Below are 21,550 nucleotides of genomic sequence, written 5' to 3'. Positions count from 1 at the left end.
CATTTATTACTCCCTCCTTCCTGGCCCTGCCCACCACTGGCATGTGGCCCTTGGAAGGATGCCCAGATTGCAGTGGGCAGCCTTTAGGCTGAAAAAGGTTCACCACCCCTGCTCTAGAACATGAAAGGTCCCTTACAGCACAATCCTATACAGGCTTACTGAAAAGTAAGTCCTGTTGAGCTCAATGAGACGTACTCCCAAGTAAGCATGCATAGCATCATAGGAGCCTTTGTTTACAATTTCCTTGCATCACAACAAGCTTAGAATTCTTTCTCATGAACTGAGAAACATCAGCAATTATCATCTGCTGTAGCAATAAGTGCTGAGATAAAGAAATAGACCCCCATCAGAATTATGATGCTCTTCCAGCCCAGCACAGGAAAGGACTCCTGGGGCGGCAGGGTAGGGACACACAACCTAGAAGGCATAAATGGTCTTAAAATAGTGATCAAACAGCAACCTTCCTGTCAGAATTAAAAAATATAATCCAGAAGTCATACGTCTTCATGACCTAGTTCTCATTGAGGTTGGTAAATTTGGGACTGGGCTGTATTCCTTCAGACTGCAGGTGGGAGTCACATGACTGAATGCTCCTCCATACTGAAATTAAAATAAAGTAAAATCCTGTGAACGGAAGACTAAAAGTTAATACAGATGCTAACTTTAAAAGAGAGTTTAATCACATGGACCTCATACAGAACCCATTATCACTGTCTTGTAACTGGCTATGCCTCTGATAAATGTCCATGGCTAAAGGAGGATGGGCCTATTATAGTAAAAACTGAACAAGCTTCCCTAACTCCCTAACTAGACAAGGATCAGGAGGGCTCCCCATGTAAAATGAAAGTCCGGGGGCTCTAGTACTCACAGAGGAAGTCAGATAGCCACTCTGGCTGGTCGTAGTGTACTATAGCAACACACAAAGTGTTGAGAGCTACCAGACTGAGGACTGTCCAGTAAAAGGCCTGAGTTTTGACAATTCGACGGATATAGAAACGCAACCTCTGCTCCTTTTTGTGAAATAAAGTAGCGTTTTCCAGCTTGGCACTTTTGATGCTGGCTCGAGCAAAGGGTGAACCTGGCAAGAAGAGACAAAGATTAGAAAGAGAAAGGTCTTAGGGCATTTAACCTACCAAAACTGGCTCAACCCTGTGGTCTATCCAACCCAGTATCCTTTCTGTGACAATGACAGCACTTAAGGTACCACAGGAAAGTCTCTGGCCCTGCACTAGGTAGATGTGGAATATATCTCATTGCCAGTAAGGTCTCATCTCGATCCTCAATAGGCATAACCAACTATAGCCCTCTATTAGGAAGAAGTCTTCTCATCTTTACAGAGCGTGGCCTCATCAGCTACATTTGTCCTGAAGAGGATCACCAGGTGCGCCTTCTTTGCTGCTCACAAGATATTTGATGCTGGTCATAGCCAAAGAACTTCTATTAAGCATGACAGCAAAGGCCTCCCTGGCCTGGTATGCTGCCACCAACAATAGCCACACTTCTGAAGTAAACAGTGTACAAGAAGCGATATGGTGGCCTGTCATTCACTGTCTGCCTTCCAAGCACTGTCCTATGCAACAGAAAGACTGACAAGATTCCACAGAAGGTGCTAGTGGTTGCAGACTTGCCATTAAGAATGCCAGTTGGTACAGTAACTGCTGCTTGTTATAAGGAGCAGCACTAGAAACGTGATCGGGTCTCTGACAGAGCAGCAGCACTTGCATGTGCCCAAACACACATTTGTTGCAGTCTGCTAACATTTATATTTACTCAGTTATGTATTTTAAGCCTCCTCCTAGGGAATGGCCCTCACACTGTTCTTCTGCTAGTGGACCAAGACCTGCTACCGGGCCATGCCCTGATCTTGGGTAAGTAGCAACAAAGATGAGCATCATACACATAGATGGTAACAAATTAGTAAGTAGGTCCCCAAATGTATGTCTGGATGAATGGTAGGCACCAAGTCTGAAATGGTAGGTGACTCTTGCACCTCACCCCACCCCACCATGCCTATTTGACCTACCCACTGAGGAGATGTCAGCCAGCGGGTCATCTGCTTCCTCTGGGTTCAGCAGATCTGTCTTGCTTTTCTTGATTGTGGCCCTCCGAAGAGCTCCAACAATAGGAACATCGCAAGAAAAACAGACATTATCCTCAAGGTCCCTTGATTAGACTCATCAGAATCAAAAGATATTTATTTATTTTTACTTATTTTGTTTTAAGAATTTATAAACCACCTAATATAGAGTACCTAAGCCAGGGTAGTGATATTCAGGCCCAGAGGCTGCCTCTAGCCCTCTCTATCTGACCCTCAGGAATCTCCACATGCTGCACCAATCACCAGTCCTGCTTTGCCTCCTCCTCAAGCCCTTTTCCCTACCTGGAAAATGTCTTCATGGCTCTTGCTTGCTTGGAGGATGGAAAAATGGGGAGGAGGTATAGAAACCTCTGCTGTTGCATGTGGCTGGAATAAACTCTACTGTATAAAAAGAAGAGGCTCACTTATTGCGCCAGCTACCCCTGGCATTTGGCTGACACGGCTGCCCGTGAAGAAATGCAACCAACAGGTTGAGAAATGTTTCCCACTCCTGATCTAAGCAGTGAAAAGGGCACAGAGATCACCACAGGCTACCTCAGGCTGCCAACATTTTTGGGCCTGTTAACACAGTTGGGGACGCAGGTGGCGCTGTGGGTTAAAGCCTCAGCGCCTAGGACTTGCCGATCGAAAGGTCGGCGGTTCGAATCCCTGCGGCGGGGTGCGCTCCCGCTGCTCGGTCCCAGCGCCTGCCAACCTAGCAGTTCGAAAGCACCTCCGGGTGCAAGTAGATAAATAGGGACCGCTTACCAGCGGGAAGGTAAACGGCGTTTCCGTGTGCGGCTCTGGCTCGCCAGAGCAGCGATGTCACGCTGGCCACGTGACCCGGAAGTGTCTCCGGACAGCGCTGGCCCCTGGCCTCTTGAGTGAGATGGGCGCACAATCCCAGAGTCTGTCAAGACTGGCCCGTACGGGCAGGGGTACCTTTACCTTTACCTTAACACAGTTGGAGTTTTGACAGAGTGCTGTGGGGACCAACCCCTCTGGTTATTTCTTTCCCACCTCCCTCTCTTGGTAAATCTCCATCCCCAGATGTGTGCATGTAGGCAGACTTTACTTTTCCATGAGATCTGGAAAAAAGTCAGATCCATTAGAATTAAAACAGACCTTCCTGAAATTGTATTATTTTACATGGGGTCCCCAAATAACCCATCATCAAACTAAAGCTTAGATTGATGGTCTGCACAGTAAAGATCACTTTTCTGGTGCTTACCAGCACCACAGAAACACTGATCCAGGGCACAGATCCTCATGGACCCTCATGATTTTTACATAGGATGACACCAAGACTACTAACAAATCACAGAACACATTTTGGGACACAGGTGTGGCCTATGATTTGATGGCAGTTTTGAGGGAATTACAATCAAGTGATGTACAAATTTTATGAAATATATACATACATTTAAAAATATGCTTGTCCATAACATTTAATGTATTGGATCCAGGTATCTTTGTGCCATGACACAGCTGGAAAGAACTGTATCCATTATTTTTATGGTTCAGCCAATGAAGCAGACATGATCTGTGACTTGATAGTGGCTTTAAGGAGGGGAACCTATGAGGAAAGTATGCAGTTTCAGGAAGACCTGTTTTATTGGATCCAGTGTGTGTGTGCACTCATAAGCGAGCACACATGCCTTCTCTCTCTCTCTAGCACCCAATTCTCTCTCTTCTCCCCTCCCTGTCTAGCAACTCGATTTTCCTCTCCCCAGTCTTCTAGTTTGTTCCTCTTTCCCTCCTGCCCTCTCCCTCTACATTTTGGGTTAATCTGCTTTCTGTTCAGCAATCAGGCTCTGAACTGAACCTTGAACAAGCACTTCAAACTGAAAAAGAAAGGGGGAAAGAACACTAGCCTTCCTGCTCCCCCCTTCAGCTATATGTTCTTCTCAAGGATGGGAAAGGTAACCACTCTCTCCACCTCATGGTGAAGGAGATATGGAGCGAGAGCAGGTGAGATCTCAGAGGCTTTGTGGACACCAGCAAAATTTCAAGGACCTGTAGGCACCACATTGGTGACCCCATAGTTCATGCCCTTTCCCCACTCACCTAATTGGGAGCAAGTGGAAGCAAAGTAGACCGAACCACTTTCGATTCCCTGCTCAGCTACTGAGGACCAACCTAGATGCTACATGTTAATGTCCTTTTTAAAAACCCTGACAGTCCTTTGTTTGTGGAAAAGCATATTTGAGAGGCAGCAATTCAGAGAGGTAAAAGAAAGGAAAGGAAGTTTAAACCACTTTTACACACAATTTCCCCCTCCAAATCACCCGCAACTATAACCTTAAGGAACTTTACATCCTGAAGGGTTACAGATATACAAGGGTAAACAAGCATCTGGAGTGGGAAAATAGCAAGTAAGGAGAGAAATAACATTTATCCACACCTTCCCACCTGTAATTGCCCCTTCTTGAACCTGCTTTCCCATAAATAAAGCAGTCACAAAGATTTACAAACACACACTTGCAAGTAACATTTGGCCCTAATTTCATGACTGCTCTAAAGTATGGACCTAGGTCTCCAAGCCCTTTAGTCTATCCACTTTACCACACCAGCAGAAAAAACAGGTCCCTCTACTAGGGAAGAAGACCTTTCTACAATGATACCACCTGTTGGGATAAGCCATAATTTTTGTATGATTTTCAGCTATTGTTTTCAGGCTCATGGCCCAGTTAACCACAGTTGCTGTATTTCCATTGCTTGAATGTAACAATCCTTATACAGTCCATAATCAAAGTAGATCAAGCCCACATCCCAATGTGACTGGTAGCTTCGCTGCTTCCCTCCTGCTCCCACATAAAATAGTCTGTAGAAGACGGTGGCTTACCATCAAAGGGGTGACGAGGCTCTCCTTCTATATCATCTTCAGCCAGGATCACTTCTTCTAAGACAAATGTGTGAAATTAAACTATGGGCAGCATTAAGCTTTGCAGGAGGCAAGTGAGGCAAATGCATCAAAGAAGAGATGGGTAGCTCCAGAACATGTTTGGGCAGACAGTTGCCCTAAGAAACCCACCTCTCATGCAATGAAAAGGAAAGCCATGTGAACAAACTAACTTGGGCAGAAACCTGTGAAAGGAAGGGCAGCTTTCTTATTTGGCCTTGGGGATGTTTTTACATACACCCGAATATCGTATCACAGGAATTCTCAAAACGTCTCCCTATTATCCACATAATGTTATATATTTTTAATACCACTCATGAAACTAAGGGGTGACCACCCACACGTTGCGCTGGTCAGTGCAAGGCAAATGGCAAGGGGTTACATACATTGACATCACTTCTCCATCTGTGCTGTGCACAGTGCACACAACCTTACATCTGCTGTGCAGAGACAAGAATTCTGCTGCAAGTTGTATAAGGATAACTATGCACCCCTGACCCAAACAAAATCCTAGGAAGGCATGTCATTTGATGTCCACATTCAGTGCCCATCAGCACCCATCCTAGTGTGACATGCACCATGGTCGCTGATTCTGTCACTAGACTCACGAAGTAGAAGCTCAGCTCAGTGCATTATGTGCAGGTCACACTAGACAGTGATCAGGGTAACAATGTGAGGCTATGAATTTGATTGGCGTACTGTTGGATAGGTAGTTTTCAACCCTTTTCTCCCACACCATTTCCATTCTTTAAATAACATCTTCAACTCTAGTGCAGCTATTAGCTACACAGAGGTGGACAGAAACACAGGTACAGATACTAAGCATGTCTCCCTGAACTTTGGAAGCCAAGAACAGAACGGGGGAAGAATTTAGTTTGGGGAAGGGTGTGGGAGGAAAGGGTTAAACACTCCCTTCTTCAAGTGCTTTTCCCCTGATTGAGTTAGCAGCTCCAGACAAGTAAAAAACAAACACAGTAAAAGAGAAGATCCAGATCATGGACAATCACATCACAAATAGTCTGGCCCTTATTAGGGTTCATGAAGTCCTCTGATTCATCCACAATTACAGCAGTGATTAAAAGATACATAAAATTTGGCTTCTGTTTTCAGAGGCTTTCTGAACCAGATACTTTCAAGTCAAAATATTTATACTGAATTTATTTCTGTTTTACCCTTAAAACTACTACATAATAATATAAGCAGTAAGTAATCATTATAAGCAATAAGTAATCATTATAAGCAACAAGCAGGAAGTTAAACTGATTTTATTAATTCACTCAAATTGAAATATTCAGCTGAAAGAGTCAAATATATTTTTCTCAGAACAAAACAACAAACAACTCTTCAAGTTCACCCTCTAAGATCCCAAAAGCAAAACTACAAAACTGAGATGTTTCTTAAAAGCTGGAAACTTTTCATTTATTGGACAAAATCACAATTTTATCTAACCAAAGCCTCAGTCAGTGAAATAAGTGAATAGCAACTATTAACACAAAATCTCTCTCCCACTTATTTTTTATGGTATGTCTGAAGCACATTTTGATAAACTTCATGTTCACATGTACACCAGCTCAAAGCCTGGCTTAACACACCAGTCAGTCTCTACTACAGAGACAGGCAAGATTGTGGGAGTTTCCCATAACGCAAAGCTGAGAAATCAGCAATTCCAAAACACTTGAGCTGAACTTGTAGTGTAGATTTTGTTGGTCATAAAGGTAGCAATGTGGAGAAGAAGAATAACCTGGCTGTCACACTCAAACCAGAGGATAAAATTTTTAAGTCGGCTTCCAAGAGAAAAGCCAGGAAGTGCAGCAAATACCAGAAGAGGGCATGTGGGATTAAGAGGCATGGAGCGGTACTTGCCTGCTTTGGAGATCCACTCCATATAGCCATTGAGCTCCCGTTCAATCTGCTGCTGTCTTCTCAGCTTCAGAAATGCTCGCCGGTTCTCCACCCGCTCCCTTTCTTTGGCAAACTCCCTGTAGGTAAGAATGGGACAGATTGCTAGAGGTTCTCCATGACCATGGCTGAATCACAAGAGGAATAAGAGGAGATAAGAAGAACCTTTCTGGATCAGACCAAAGGCCTATGTAGTCTAGACTTCTTTTCCCACAATGGCCAATCAGATGCATACCTGAAGAAATATCTCCATTCCACATTGTATAGCTCAGACACTGAGATCCAGCTCAAGGGGCCTTCTGGCGGTTCCCTCACTGCGAGAAGTGAAGTTACAGGGAACCAGGTAGAGGGCCTTCTCAGTAGTGGCACCCACCTTGTGGAATGCCATCCCATCAGATGTCAAGGAGATAAATAACCCTGTTAAACTTCATTTCATTTGCAGGGCTGAGAAAGGCAATTCCAAGCTCTGTCTAGGACAGGTGTGCTACATACTTACCCAGAAAGCACCCCCAGCACAAGGTTGAGCATAAAAAAGGATCCAATGATGATGAGGGGGATAAAGTATAGCCAGTTCCAAGTGCTCCCTGAGGCATCGTTACTCTACAGGAGGAAGAAAGAGAGGGTGAAGTTATAGGATGGTAACATAAGGGAACACATTTTGCATGGAAAACATTCAGAATAGCCCTTAAAGCAAGGCTCCTAAATCAATGCTTGGAAGGTAGCCCAACAACACAGGAATGGGCAAGCTGAACCAAGTATGTGGTGTAAGAACAATCCACCTTGATACCTCCTGAATTCTTAGGTACAGGAATCCCTCAGATGTGATCACAAGGAAATCTAGTTCATTCACGACGACTGCAACTGTCACTCTAACTACCAATAGAAAGAGTCGATAGTGAGGTTGTTATTCAATAAACCTGTATCTTTGCAGATGAGCTCAATGGCCACTCTCCTCCCTGAGTACCTGTGCACTCACATGTACAAATTAAGCCAGAGTTTGACATAGTGTAACATGAGAACCAGGCCACTGAGTCAGGCCTTTGATCCATCAAGGTCAGTATTGTCTACACTAACTGGCAGAAGCTCTTGGGGATTTCACACAGGTGTCCTTCCCAGGCTTACCTGGTGATTTAACCTGGGGCTTTCTGCATGCATAGCAGATGCTCTTCCACTGAGCTACGTCCCTTCCCCCTGGATTTATGCGTGAGTATAAGACGTAGGTTACAAGAAGCAGCCTTAAAATGAGGTAGTCCAGTGGCTGACCTACAGCAGAGTTGTCAGCAATCAATGGTCTCGGGTTGAGGTCTTTAGAGATGCTAGGATTGAAGCTGGCCCCTCATACATGAACAGCACATACCTCAGCACTGATGTTGGAAGATAGGGTCCATAGCTCAATGACAGAGCATATGCTTTTCCTGTGATAGGTCCCAGGCATCTCCATTTGAAGCTTCTCCAATAGCTGGGCTAGGATATATCTATGCTTGAGTCTTTGGAGTATGGCTGGCTAAGCCAAACTAGTAGGCACTTAAATAGATTGTAGGTTGTTATGCATATTGTTTTTTCTTCACTAATTATAGGAGCAATTCTCACTGTAAAGACAACACGCGGTGGGAGGGGATTATCTCTCCACTTCCCACTAAGACTGAAATAAAGATTCCATGCCATAACTGTTGCCACTAATTGTGGGACTAGGAGCTTTAGGTGTGGGGGGGGGATCATTGGTGCAAATGGACTTTCCCCTAGTCCTTTAAGATACAATATATTTGGGGGAGGGAGAGGCAATGATCTCCATTCCAATCTCAGTAGTGGGGTGCAGATATAAGACTTCATTTCTCATGAACTGCCTTTACAGTAAGAATTGGGTCTCCCTTGCCCTTGTCCTTACTTAAGAAAACAAAATAAGCTACAGTCTACCATGTGCTAAGTGCACATCTAGTCTGGCCTTCAGAGCAGTAGAGACTAGTTGAACCAATGGTCTGATTCTGTATGAGACAATTTGTATGTCAAGGGGAAAGGCTCAAGAGATATTGTTTCTAAGCCCATTGCTTGGTTTCCATTAGAACAGGGTTTCCCAAAGTTGGGTCTACAGCTGTTGGGTCTACAGCTCCCATTTCCCTAGCTACCAGGGCCAGTGGTCAGGGATGATGGAAGTTGTAGTCTAACAACAGCTGGAGACCCAACTTGGGAAAGCTCTGCATTAGATCATTGGGTTGTTACATTTCATGGGTATGTAAAAGACTGTAGCAGCAAAGGTGATGGAAACAGGAAACTGGTGAACTTCTTGCAAAGGTGAACAACCCACTTTTACATCTCAACAGAACTGGTGGCCCATAAAACATGAACTTTAAGTTAAGGTCTGTGCTAGAAAGTTGTTCCCTGTAACAACTGTAACCAGAACCTGGAAGTCGTAGCTTTCTGGGGTTTTTTGTCCTAGTTCCTAAACAAGACAACTTCCAGAACCAGGATTCTTCTTTCATCTGTTAAGGCAAGTACAGAAATGAGTCTTCTTTGGTCCTTCTCTGTCTTACTGACACCATCAACAGAAACTATTTCGTCCTTGCTCCATGCCCTGCTATCAAATGCCTCCTGCAATAGAATTCCAGCCATGCTTTGCTTGTATGCAGATAGTTCTCCAGCAGAAAGTAGCTTGCCTCTCCTCTGTACCTTGAAAGCCAACATTAGCAATGGGTCACAGGTTTGCCCCAAGGAATGTGCTAATGGAACAGACCCTTTTGTGAAGCCTGGCTACTCGGCAGTGGCTGTAGGGCACTAGAAGTAGGAGCTTTGTATGGATTGCATATATGTGAGCCACTAACAACTCCTTGTCCCCATTTCTCCCTTCTAACTATAGGTTGAGGAACAAAAAGATATTGTGCAACTGTGGCAACTGGTGAACCCCAGCCTTCAAGAGCGCACTGAACAGCCAGGTGACTTAGCACATAAAGGACTCCACAGTCACTTGAGAGGCTTCTATGTCTAACCATATTCTTCCCACACAAATATCTGACACAATTGTTGACTCATGACAGGTGCAAGAACAATCTAAACCTCACACAGTTTCTACCTCATCACTTACACTGGAGCTCTCTGAGGTGAACGGTGTTAAAAATAGTAAGATTTAGCATTTATTTAGGGCTTCTGAGAATCCCAAGCACACTATATTTCTTATCTTAGTTATCTGGGGCGGATGGAGGGGGGCGGACGTGAAAGAAAGCTCAGTGTTATCCTCATAACTGCAAATGGGTGGGTGGGTAAGGAGTAGGACCGAGACGTCAAGAAATCCACTGTGTAGATCATGCGCACAGTGAAAACTCAGTTCACATCCTGGGCTTATTTGCATGGTCAAGAACTAAAGGTTGCTATCTCAAGGGTTGCTATTTTGAGGTTATTCATACCCTCTTGTTGCTGATTATCTTGCATCACTCGTAGGCCTCTGCTATCTTTTTTTAAAAAGTGAAACTGAACTTCACATCTGCCATAATCTACCCAGCTATTGTTTACATGACAACTTGTCCTGGGATGAAAGAATAACTCGTTGATGCATATGATAGTATCAGGTTACAGAGCAAGTTTAGGGCAGATGTCCTCAACCTGGTGCCCTCCAGGAGTTTTGGAGCCCCAGCTAGCATGGCTATTTAAAAGGTATAATAGGAGTTATGAATAGCCCAAGGTTAGGAAAAGCTGGTTTAGGGGGTTATCTATCGGGGTATTTTTGTAGACCACTCCTCTGTTAATAATCAACCTCTGGTTTGGGGTGAAGTACTTCCCAGAGGATTTAAATTTAGTAGAGGAGCTAAAGCACACTAAAATGGCCTCTGCACAGATTCATGTATTAATTCAAATGCATGAAATTTGTCTAAGGAAGCCCAGGGCCAAAATGCTTGCCTTAGAGCACTGTAGAATTTCTCCTTCTACACTTTATATCATTTATTTCTTTTACTATTTTAAAATTGTAAACCCCCTTCACAGAAAGGTGGTAGATAAATGCAACAAACCAACAAACCATTGTCTCTGCCTAACATTTATTTTGTGCAACCCGTACAGCACATAGACGACAATTATTCACATTTATTTTGAGCTTCTGGAGAAGGCAAACTCATTGGGTTCAACTTGGTTCTACATCAGTGATAACTCTATTGATTCATTGTGCGAGAACTCTGTAGACTTATCCAGACAATTAAGATATGTGTACCCTAACTGCATATTGTAGGAACTCCATGATCAGGGTTGCCTGTGCTTGGTTTTTTGAGTTCATAGCAGCTGGGAAGGGGATCTAATCAGGACTGAAGGTGCAGGGCAGGATGATGACTCTTTCTCCCCTGTACTGTTTTATTGATTTAAATTACCCCTCAAAGGTGCTATTTGCCCCTTGGGGAAAATACTGAGGTTTCCAACAGATGCTTTAGATGTTCATGAAGCCACATTCTAAAAGGCGATCCAATTTGCAATCATACAACCCTTGCTGGTAATAAAAATATAACATCCCACAAACACCAGGAAAATAATACAGTATCCCAGCAACAGAAGTACTGCTTGGGACAAATGTGAAGTATTGCCTTCAACAAAAATGTGGAAATTGTGTTTCTACTGCCCAAGAACACCTTCATCAGAATAAGCAGCATGCAGCTGTTCAGCAGGACACAAGTGAAATCACCCTAAGGGCCATTGTTGTATTTTTTACTAACTTTTACTTACAAACTGTTTCACTATAATAACCACAAAAAACACATTTTGCCACCATTTTTATGTAGGGTTTTCTATTCTCACGTCAAACCTCCCTTTTTCTCAGAAACCCACAACAATATCTTCTCTCTTAACACTACTATGGGCATCTATTTCTCTCTCTTTCCACTCCACAGCACTTTCTCTTTGCACCCCATAGCAATGCACATGTTCTCTTCTTCGTTTCTCCATCTCTCAGTTACCCCTTCTTTTTCAGTTTCCTACCCACAAATCACTCCACACTTCCACCTCACCACCATTCCCCTTTCCTCACTCCATAGGTCACGCCATAGGTCTCTCGACAAAACATGATAGCCTGCTTTTTCATCCCATAGTGTTCTCTCTTCTTTTTCCACAACCACAGGTTGGTCTGCCCACCCCATGTTTTTCTGTTTACCTCTCCACAGATCTCTCTGCACTTCCATTTCTCAATCCTCCCTATGCCCTTCTTCCATCTCTAATTTTGCTCTGTTCCTGTCGTCAGTCCCTGCATCCCACCCCCAATCTACTGTTCACTGAGTTCTGTAGCACAGAAATAATTCACTCTCCCAGAAATTCATATGCTGAGAAGGCATGTCAGACAGAATAGGTGACCCATGTAGCATGAATGGCTGCTACAGGCTACAAAAGCTGGTGCCATTATGCAGTTGTAAAGATGCAGGCATTATCTCACCCCCTGGCTTCAGCAAGTGTTAGATGTTCCCATATAGATGTGGGAAAGGGACGCAAACAATGGGTGTGTAGAATGCCCCAAGGTGCCACAAATAGGCAGACAGGTCTGTTGTAAAGGCACATAGTCCATTGGCACAGTCCAAGTGGATTGAGGGAGTCTAGCTCATCAATAGCCACAGGGGCCCAATGAATTATCTCCCTGAGAGAAAATGCCCTCTACTATATTTTCTCTTCACTTCACTTCCCAAAATATTAAGATACTGTTTGCTAGTATAATACAAGTGTTCCAATGAGTTCTCCTTTGGCAGTAGAATGTCACCATTTATTCTAAGAACTTCTTCCTACCTAATTTCTTTCCTTTCCCATGATTGCTCAATGTGTATATGAGCTGACCCCATGTACAGATTGGTTCCATCTGACAATCGGTTTGGGAAAGACAGAGAAAGTCAGGGGGTCTGAGCCATGGCTGTCCTGGTGTTGTTAGATTCCCAACTCCCATCAGTCCCAGTCAGCATAGATAACGGTCAAGAATGATAGAAGCTGTAGTTCATCAACATCTAGTGCAGAGCTTTCCAAACATTTCATGCTGGTGATACACTTTTTAGACATGCATCATTTCGTGACACAGTAATTCAGTTTTACTAGCAAACTGGAGGTTAATTCACCCCCTTCCAGCCCTGGGAGGAGCGTGGGGAGCGTTTGCATGAGACACCTACACACTAACATGTTACGACACGCAGTTTGGAAAGCTCCGATCTAGAGGGCTGCAGGTTGCCCATCCTTGGGATAAGTCATCAAAGGGCTCATAATCAATTATATGTTGATTGCTGTTTTAACTGTTGATTATCTCTATACTGTATTCTACTCTTTTATTGTGGTATATGGTAGCTTTGGGTGGGTAATAAACACACCAAATAAAAAATTAAATAAATAACCTGATGCTGCATTCATCAAGTAAATAGCTTAGTCCACAGACCATGAGACTCTTAATTTCAGGGTTGTGGGTTTGAGTCCCATGTTGGGCAAAAGATCCCGGCATTGCAGGGGGTTGGACTAGATGACCCTCATGGTCCCTTCCAACTCTACAATTCTATGATTCTGTGGTTGTGTGAACTGGAAATAGGAAAGAAAGAGAATCACTGATGCCCTATTCTTTCTTGGAAACAGTTATATGCATAAACTCCAGCCATGTTACATTTTTAGAGAGCCTACAGGGAGAAGGAACACAACCACTTTCAAAAAGCTTATAGGAGACCTACATGGGGGTTGGGGGTGGGAAGGCACAGGAGAGTAATGAAACCAATTTGAGTAGAAAGAAACTAGTTTCCTTTCCCAAGAGGCTAGGAATGAAAAGATGTGCTGGTTAGTTATCCAGGGCACCTTCAGAAACGCACAGGACACAGAGTAAAGAGGACAAGGTGGGCACAGGAAAGTGATCTGAGAACATGGAGGGAAAGTACTATAGCAGAAAGCCATTGAAGTGGATGTTTCTTCTTTAAATATGCAATTTAAACAGAGCCTCACCATCTCCACCCCAGAGACTAAAAAAAGCAGAAACCCCCATCTCCCCCAAATCATTTCTTTGCTCTTCTGATTGTTATATCAGGACAAGCATTCCCGCTTGCCAGACAAAACAATCCTCCTCTCCTCCCCTTATGTGCTCTTCTGAGGGTTCATAACTGTAGAACTCACTTCTGTTGAAAACTCAAGCTCTGCTCAATGGGGCTTACTCTCAGGTAAACATGCAGCTGGAGGAGAAGGGGGAAGAGGCTGGAGAAAGAACTGTGAGTGGAGGGGTATCCTTCTCCCACCCCCTTGGAAACTCACTAAACCTACTGCACCAGTTATGTTAGGGCATTTTGTGATTTTATAATTTATATGACTTTGTGCTCAGTTCAATCTTTTTACATGGCCTTTATGTACTGTAGTAATTTATGCATTGTGTCTTTGCTGTTGTTTTTATTGATTATAGTTTAGGAATGATTTATCGTAATGGTTGACCATTAATTTCTGTTGAATTATTATTTACTGATATTTCGAGAGTTTATTGTATAATATACTCTAAGTGGAGAGTCGTACCTTGGATCCCGAGTGCCTTGCGAGTCAAACGTTTCGGCTCCCGAATGCCGCAAATCTGGAAGTGAGTGTTCCGGTTTGCGAACGTTCTTTGGAACCCGAACATCCAACGCAACTTCCGCTGCTTCCAATTGGCTGCAGGAGCTTCCTGCAGGCATCTGGAAACAGCACATTGGTTTCCAAACGTTTTGGAAGTCGAACGGATTTCCAGAACGGATTCAGTTCAACTTCCGAGGTACCACTGTATTACTTAATTTTTTAATAAGTTTTTATTTTAAGTCATTTTTTAAATGACTTACTTGTATTGAATTAGACTGTTATAAGGATGTGTGATATTTGTTGTGTATTTTGTTGTTTCTTCAGATTGCAAACTGGCTTGTGTATAGCAATACAGAAAGGGAGTATACAAATTAAAAAGTGAAATGAAGAAATGCAGCCTAAACACCTGAAGCAGCGTTGGGCTTATTTATTTAATAAATTTGTACTGCATCTTTCTTCATCACAAGGAGATCCAAGGGTGGGTCACATAATATAATCAAAATATGTTATAAATAACCATCACCTGTCACATAAATAAAACTCAAATTTTGAATGACTACTTGCAACAAGACAACTAGTATTGGCTGCATCTCCCCAAAACCTCTCCCTGCCAAAAGCTTGGACAAAGGGATGAGTTTTTAACTGCTGCCTAAAAGCAAATAAAGTTAGTGCCAGACTTGCAGTTAGCACTGGAATACTGGCAGTGTTTGTGCATGTGCTGCATTAAAATAAAATCTTGTTATGCAGAATTAAAAATATTTAGCACAGGTGACTCGCAACTTAAGCACATTTAACCTGTGTGCATTCAACTTTACATGCTTGGCAAATTTAATTAAAAAGGGGTCGGAAAGGGGGCAGGCAGCAAGGGGCAAAAATCTTTGAACCCAATGTGTTTTGGACTATATGTGATTTTGGCTTTAAGTACTATCCCCAGAACATAACCCCAGCATGTTGAGAGTAGCTTGTAATTACTTTATCTATCGTGTTTATTGTAAAGAATGGGATAGGGACAATTTTGTACCCTGCTTCTCTGCCTTTTTAATTTTATTTTTAGGCTAAAGCGAAGTGAAAATCTAAATAATAACACTCGAACTAAATTGTGGGGATAGACTGATCCAGGAAATCATCAAGGCTAAATGATCCACATGCCACACAAGCACAGATGATTAATCAGCGTAATCCAGCTCATTGTGAAAAGACTTCTCGAGAAATCAGAAGTGAGTGCAGCAACAGATTCTTGCAGAACAGACAGCTCCAGCGGACTTAAGCATATATCGTGGATCTTCTCCACTGCTCGGCTTTTTCAAAGATCTCTATCAAATCAAAGCTGCTGAGAAAGGTCATGCCAATCTATAATTTGAAAGTGCTCTCTCTTTTTCGCTTCTCATTTCCCTAACATGCATCTTCCTCTTTCAGGCCTCTGTAGACTGTGCTGTTTTGATTCTTAAAGTGATTTTTCTATTGCTGGTTGAGACTGCCAGTTTCGAATTAATTCACCCCAATCAATCTGCCTCCCCCCCCCAGTGCCCCTCTTCCAACAGTAGGGTGGTCTCCATTTTAGGGGATAACAGGACATAAAGCTTTTACTCCACTTCTTTCTAACAAAAGTGACAGACTCCTGGTAGTATGTAGTTGCTCTAAGAGTGAGCAATTATGCAAATCAAATCAGGGTCTGAAAGGAGAATGGACTGACTTTTCAAATTTCTCCTCTTCCTGGTAACCAAAGCTTAAGGTGCAGTTGCCACCCTCTAGGGCAGGCCTGAACAACTTGTGACCCACCAAACCAAAGGCAGCCCACCAGCCATGTTCTGAGGCCTGCCAGTTGCTTGACAGCCCCACTCCATATCTGCATTCCTGGGCAGGCAGCAATATAGTGTGCTGCTTGCCTTTGAGGAGTTAACACTCACTGCTTAGTTTTCCCATTTCTAATTAGAGCCACACACCCATGTCTGTCAAACATTTAGTGCGCACACACTAACATGGAGGCATTTAGCAAATTTGTTCACTGAAATTCACTCCCAGGGTTCCAAGAAATAGTTCCATGAATACTGGTGCAAAGTGCAGTCTCCTCACCCCAGTGCTGTCTTGGAGGGATTCATGGCCACTGACTCACAGAGCATTGCTGGCTGCCACAAATTCTCTTGGAAGCCAGTGGGGAATATAGTGAGAGACAATCCTGGGACAGCGAGCTCTGCTGTCTGCATTAGCTTGATTAGCTCATGGAACAGTGTGTGAATTCCATGGGTAGAGCACTTCCCAGTCTCAAGCTGTTTGGGAAACTTGATACAAAGAAATCCATCTGATGGTAATCCTACTCAAAGTAGATCCACTGACTAACTTCAGTCCACTGATTTCAATGGGCCAACACTCTGAGTAGGTCTAGCATTAGAGTGGCTGGGGAAACCCAGCCAGATGGGCGGGGTATGTATGTATGTATGTATGTATGTATGTATGTATATATGTATGTATGAATAAATAAATAAATATTATTATTATTACAACTCGCAGTTTCCTAATACAGCTACTTCTGAGAAACTGGGTAAGCCAGGTGACTTGCGCAAGACCCCAAAAACCCGGGTGTCTTTTGGTCCAATACTCTGGCATGGGCCAGCTGATTTGCGTGAGAGTGAGACCAAAAAAGATGTCCCGCTCACATTGGGATGGTTTAGGGGTATACTGCTAAAATACCATCAGACAAACAACACAGGCAGCTGCTGCAGATGCTGCCTAGCACAACTGAAAAGGTTACAGCACAGCAGAAACTTTATGCAGTCACGAATGCCCAGTGTTTAGAAAAATGAAAGAGACTATTGAAACATTAACATTTTACGTGCTGGAAAACCCCCTGCCTGAAAGCAAAGTAAGTGAAGAATACTGAGGGCTAAGCTGTGCATTTAGCTATGCATCTGTACATTTAATTGCATGCTTATTCAGGGGTTTTGCTTTTTACACAAATTACCAGTATGAGGCCTTTCAACTAGGATCCTAACATAGTAGGGAGGGTTTTAACTATTTACCCTCTTGCTGTGGTCCAGATCTGGATTGCGGCCCCTATGCCTACAACCGGAAGGTGGGGCACACCTCTTGTTCATGGTGGCTTTTCTTGTACATTGGTACCTCGGGTTAAGTACTTAATTTGTTCCGGAGCTCCGTTCTTAACCTGAAACTGTTCTTAACCTGAAGCACCACTTTAGCTAATGGGGCCTCCTGCTGCTGTCGCGCTGCCGGAGCACAATTTCTGTTTTCATCCTGAAGCAAAGTTCTTAACCTGAAGCACTATTTCTGGGTTAGCGGAGTCTGTAACCTGAAGCGTATGTAACCTGAAGCGTATGTAACCCGAGGTACCACTGTAGTGCAAAACTGCAGCTGTGGGGAGTCTGATTCCAATCAGGTTTATAGCTGGGGTGGTCTACCCCCTCAATACTACGCTCCTGATCTGTATCTGAGGACCTGCCCTGCCAATTTGTGGAAAAACAAAACCCTGCACTTAAAGGCTAGATGGGTCAGACTTGGTTTAAGGCAGTTTCCTGTGGTTTTCACAGCCCCTCAGGTTCTTTCAAGTACAAACTGCTGTGGATTTAATTAGCCAAGATATCTGGCTGGTACTGCTCTCCTGCTGTCTCATAGGAAAAATAGACACAGACATCACATCTTCTTTCATATTACAACATGTGAATGTCTGTCGTTCCAAATTCTGTGGCTACGCCGAATTATCAACAACACTAGCAAACATACATTATTGCTAATATTTTCCCATTTCTAGCCAGACATAGGTGCTGTTCAAAAAACATCCCCTCCCACAAAAAAATACCACAGACCCTGACCACAGGTTTAGTCTAACAGACACAATATAAAATGGGGAAAGGAGACAGGGAAGAAAAAGAAGAAGGAGAGCGCAAATGTGAGAGAGCCAATTCTTATATACAATTCTATTACTGTTGTTCTAATGACCAGGTGGAATGGCTACTGAAGAGATAGTTCTGGGAAGTGAGGAGCCAAATGGCAATTGGGCCTGGCTAAGCCAATGAAGTGGGGCCAATTTGTCTCATCTCTTCTCCAGAGGCAGCCAAGTGAAATGACGACTAACAGATGACAACGCTGGGAGAGGAAGAGCCACATGGCAGCTGGTCCTAGTGAAGCCGTTGTATTAGGCTTTGCTGTTTCAACTCCTCCTCTGATGCAGCCAGATAGAATGGCTGCTAATCAAAACAAACACGTGACATTTTTACAGGGAGCCTGCTGTGGAGATGCACTCACAGCATTTAGAGCTAAACACCATCTTCTCCCAGGACTGAGCTTAGGGGAAAACTGTTCTTCTAGTTTGCTGCAGAAACACAGCAATGACTGATGGAGCTTTATGTCAGTCAAACAGCCACCTCTCCCATTTCTCAGAGCAGCAGTACAAGACTGTGAATACACTCTGTGAAAGCCTTTTCTTTAAAAACTTGAAAACAAACAAATCAAGCACATGCTTGAGATTTAAGTAGAATGCCTGAATGAAGGCTGGTGGGGGAGAGGAGGAAAGGAGTAACAAAAACCGGCTTCAGTTTGGATACTGTATGCGCCTCCTTTGAGAAGTGAAGGCAGGGGAGAAGCAGAGCTCACCCCGCAATAGAAAAAAACTGTCCCATTCCTATGTGCAGGTACACCTGTATGCAACCTTAAAAGTACTGAACCCTGCTGCAGGCATCTCATGCACATTCACCTTCCATAGCAAAACTACATCTTCCAGGAGAGCATGGTAGTGTGGCAGCAATAACACTCATATATTTGCAATATATATATATATATATATATATATATATATATATATATATGGCAAAATGAAATATCCACACGCATTCAAAGTGGGAAAGGGGATAGAGAGTCTATAGTTCACTGCTATTGCAAGTGCATTATCCAAACTGAATTAGAATCTAAGGGAGGACTGTGAGTATAATTGAATAAACACGTGTCTCTTTCTAAAAAAATACCCATGATTTCTAGTTTGATGACCCACAAGGCAAAAAGGAAAAGAATAGCTTACATATTGCTCATCTGTGCTTTTGAAAAGAGGGCAGGTAGGAGGGGATGATTCATGGGGTTCAAACTTTTTAGTGTTAGCAACACACTAAAATGGTAGTAGATGATACATTAATTTACAAGAAAGTCTTGTTTCCAATATAGGAAGTCCTCAAAGAGAGACCTGTCTCTAATGGGCATCTTATGCCCCAAACTTACCTTTCGGTGCTTCTTGTGGGACATGGAAATTTAATTTCTTTTGGCACATCCCTCCCAAGGTCTGGTTCAATGTGATAAAATGGTTCTGAGGCAGTGAGCTACTGAATACTAGTTACTGAGAGAGCAGCAACAGGGAAGGCTGTCACTTTCATGACCTGTTTGTGGTTTTGCTAGAGGCACCTGGCTGACTTCTCCTGAAAACAGGATACTGGACTGGGTGGACCTTAATTCTGAACCTGCAGAGATCTTATTATGTTCTTAGGCTATAGGTTTATAAGGAGCTATTTTCCCAACTACCATATCATACTAAAAAACAACCAATGACTTTGCCTTTTCCGGAATTCCTCGCTCTGTGACACTGGCTTCTCCTACTCCCAATATAGTTTGAGGGTCAATTTCAGATGTTTTACAGAGCTTTAACTATTTAGATTGAGGTGTATGGGAGCATTCAAATCTAATTTCTCAGTCAACTTTATTTTGCTGTAGAAAGAGTCTTATATCCACTCCTGCTCTCCTGTCACCTATCAGTTACCTGGTCCCTGCATCACCTCCTCATTTTTAAATGGTTTGCTAATGGGATGTGTAATCTTGGGGGTGGGGGCGGAATAGAAAGAAGTGCTGTGTTTACATACATGATCCAGTAACTAATATTAACAGTATTATTGTAGCCTCAGGAATTGCATCTTGTGATCATAACAAACATTCAACAATAACTATTACTCCTTACTCAGAATTTAACAAGTGACATTCAGTTCTGGGGCAATGAGTTTTGCAGGCAAAATGGGGATGTATTTGTTTTAACCACACATTATGTGAGAGAGTACCACCAACATATCATAATGGTGCCCCCACAGCTGGTCCTTTGGTACTATCCATAATCAACTTCAGTAAACAAGAACTGTGTCTGACTCCTGGCTCTCTTCCCTTTCTCCAGAGATTTTAAAATCTGTGCTCATCTTCCTGGCTTCTTGACCTCACCACTCCTCACGCTTCTTGAAACACAAACTCAACATGCCCAGTCTCATCAATTGCCATTTACATGGCTGATCAATGCTCTTTCCATTACAGTGATCCACCCTCCCTGGCTACCAGCCAGTCTCCCTCCCTCTCCATGTCTCACCCATCCTTTGCCTTCTGCCAACTCTGCTCTATCCTTTTAAAAGACTTCTACAACCAACACTGCAACCAGGCATTGCTTCTCTCCTGTTAATATTCTTTGTTTCTCCTAAACCTCTATCTGCTCCCAAGGTCTACCAGTGCACAACCCTAGATCACCTGGCTTCTGCATCCTCTCACATACCAGAGTAGCCTTCTGTTTCTGGGGACAGACATCTACAGTAGCTGTACAAAACCAGGATTATATTAGACAGGTTGACACCACTAGCAGCTGATTTTAAAAGGGCAAATATTATCAACTGGGGGAATCAGCAATGCCATTTCTTATGCAAAACCCTCTGCTGTTGCTTGGACTGCAAAACTAGACTGAAGCAAAACTGCCTCCTCCTTCTATGTTCCCACTCAGAGGCCATGAAATAAGGGGGACAAATTCTGAAATTCACTGGTGCTCCACAGGCTAGCAGCTGCCGTTTTTATTTTCCTGTGATGCCCCAGAATTACACTACATCATGATGTAGAGTCATTTCAAGTGACATTACAGGGAAAATGACAAATCTTCACTGGTGGCTACCATTAAAGTGTGAGAGGCCATCAAACTTTTTTACCTTACAGCTGAGAGTCTCTTTTTCAGATGCTCAGCTGAGCAGCATGCTAAACACCCCCTCTTACATTTTCATCCTTTGTCTAATCCCTGCGCAGAGCCCAGAACTGTTGTTAACAATCTCAGCCTTGAGCTCAGAGTCAAAGAAGGATGGGCTGGCTTTTTGCAGGGTTGCTGTACCAGCAGCTGGGACGCTAGAATGGGTTCTGGACACTGAAGCTAGTGG

General features: G+C 43.3%; 1 protein-coding gene across 5 annotated transcripts in view; it reads right to left on the bottom strand.

Moving 5' to 3' along the window:
• Positions 1 to 21,550, bottom strand: part of CACNA1A (calcium voltage-gated channel subunit alpha1 A) — a 257,374-nt gene that overhangs the window by 109,976 nt on the left and 125,848 nt on the right. For 4 of the 5 annotated variants that reach the window (XM_081845837.1, XM_081845838.1, XM_081845836.1 and 1 more), the window contains 5 exons: positions 7,375 to 7,478; positions 6,843 to 6,958; positions 4,925 to 4,979; positions 2,024 to 2,121; positions 869 to 1,078 (listed from right to left, as the gene is read on the bottom strand). In XM_081845837.1, coding sequence (XP_081701963.1) covers positions 869 to 1,078; positions 2,024 to 2,121; positions 4,925 to 4,979; positions 6,843 to 6,958; positions 7,375 to 7,478 — 583 coding nt within the window. Of the gene's footprint in view, positions 1 to 868; positions 1,079 to 2,023; positions 2,122 to 4,922; positions 4,980 to 6,842; positions 6,959 to 7,374; positions 7,479 to 21,550 lie in introns of all 5 variants that reach the window. The other variant, XM_081845835.1, reaches the window with a different exon arrangement.

This window comes from Podarcis erhardii (assembly GCF_964252035.2).
Source record: "Podarcis erhardii genome assembly, chromosome: 2".
Classification (NCBI taxonomy): Eukaryota; Metazoa; Chordata; class Lepidosauria; order Squamata; family Lacertidae; genus Podarcis; species Podarcis erhardii.
Note: the sequence above shows the minus strand (reverse complement) of the source record. Positions and strands in the feature narration are given on the sequence as shown.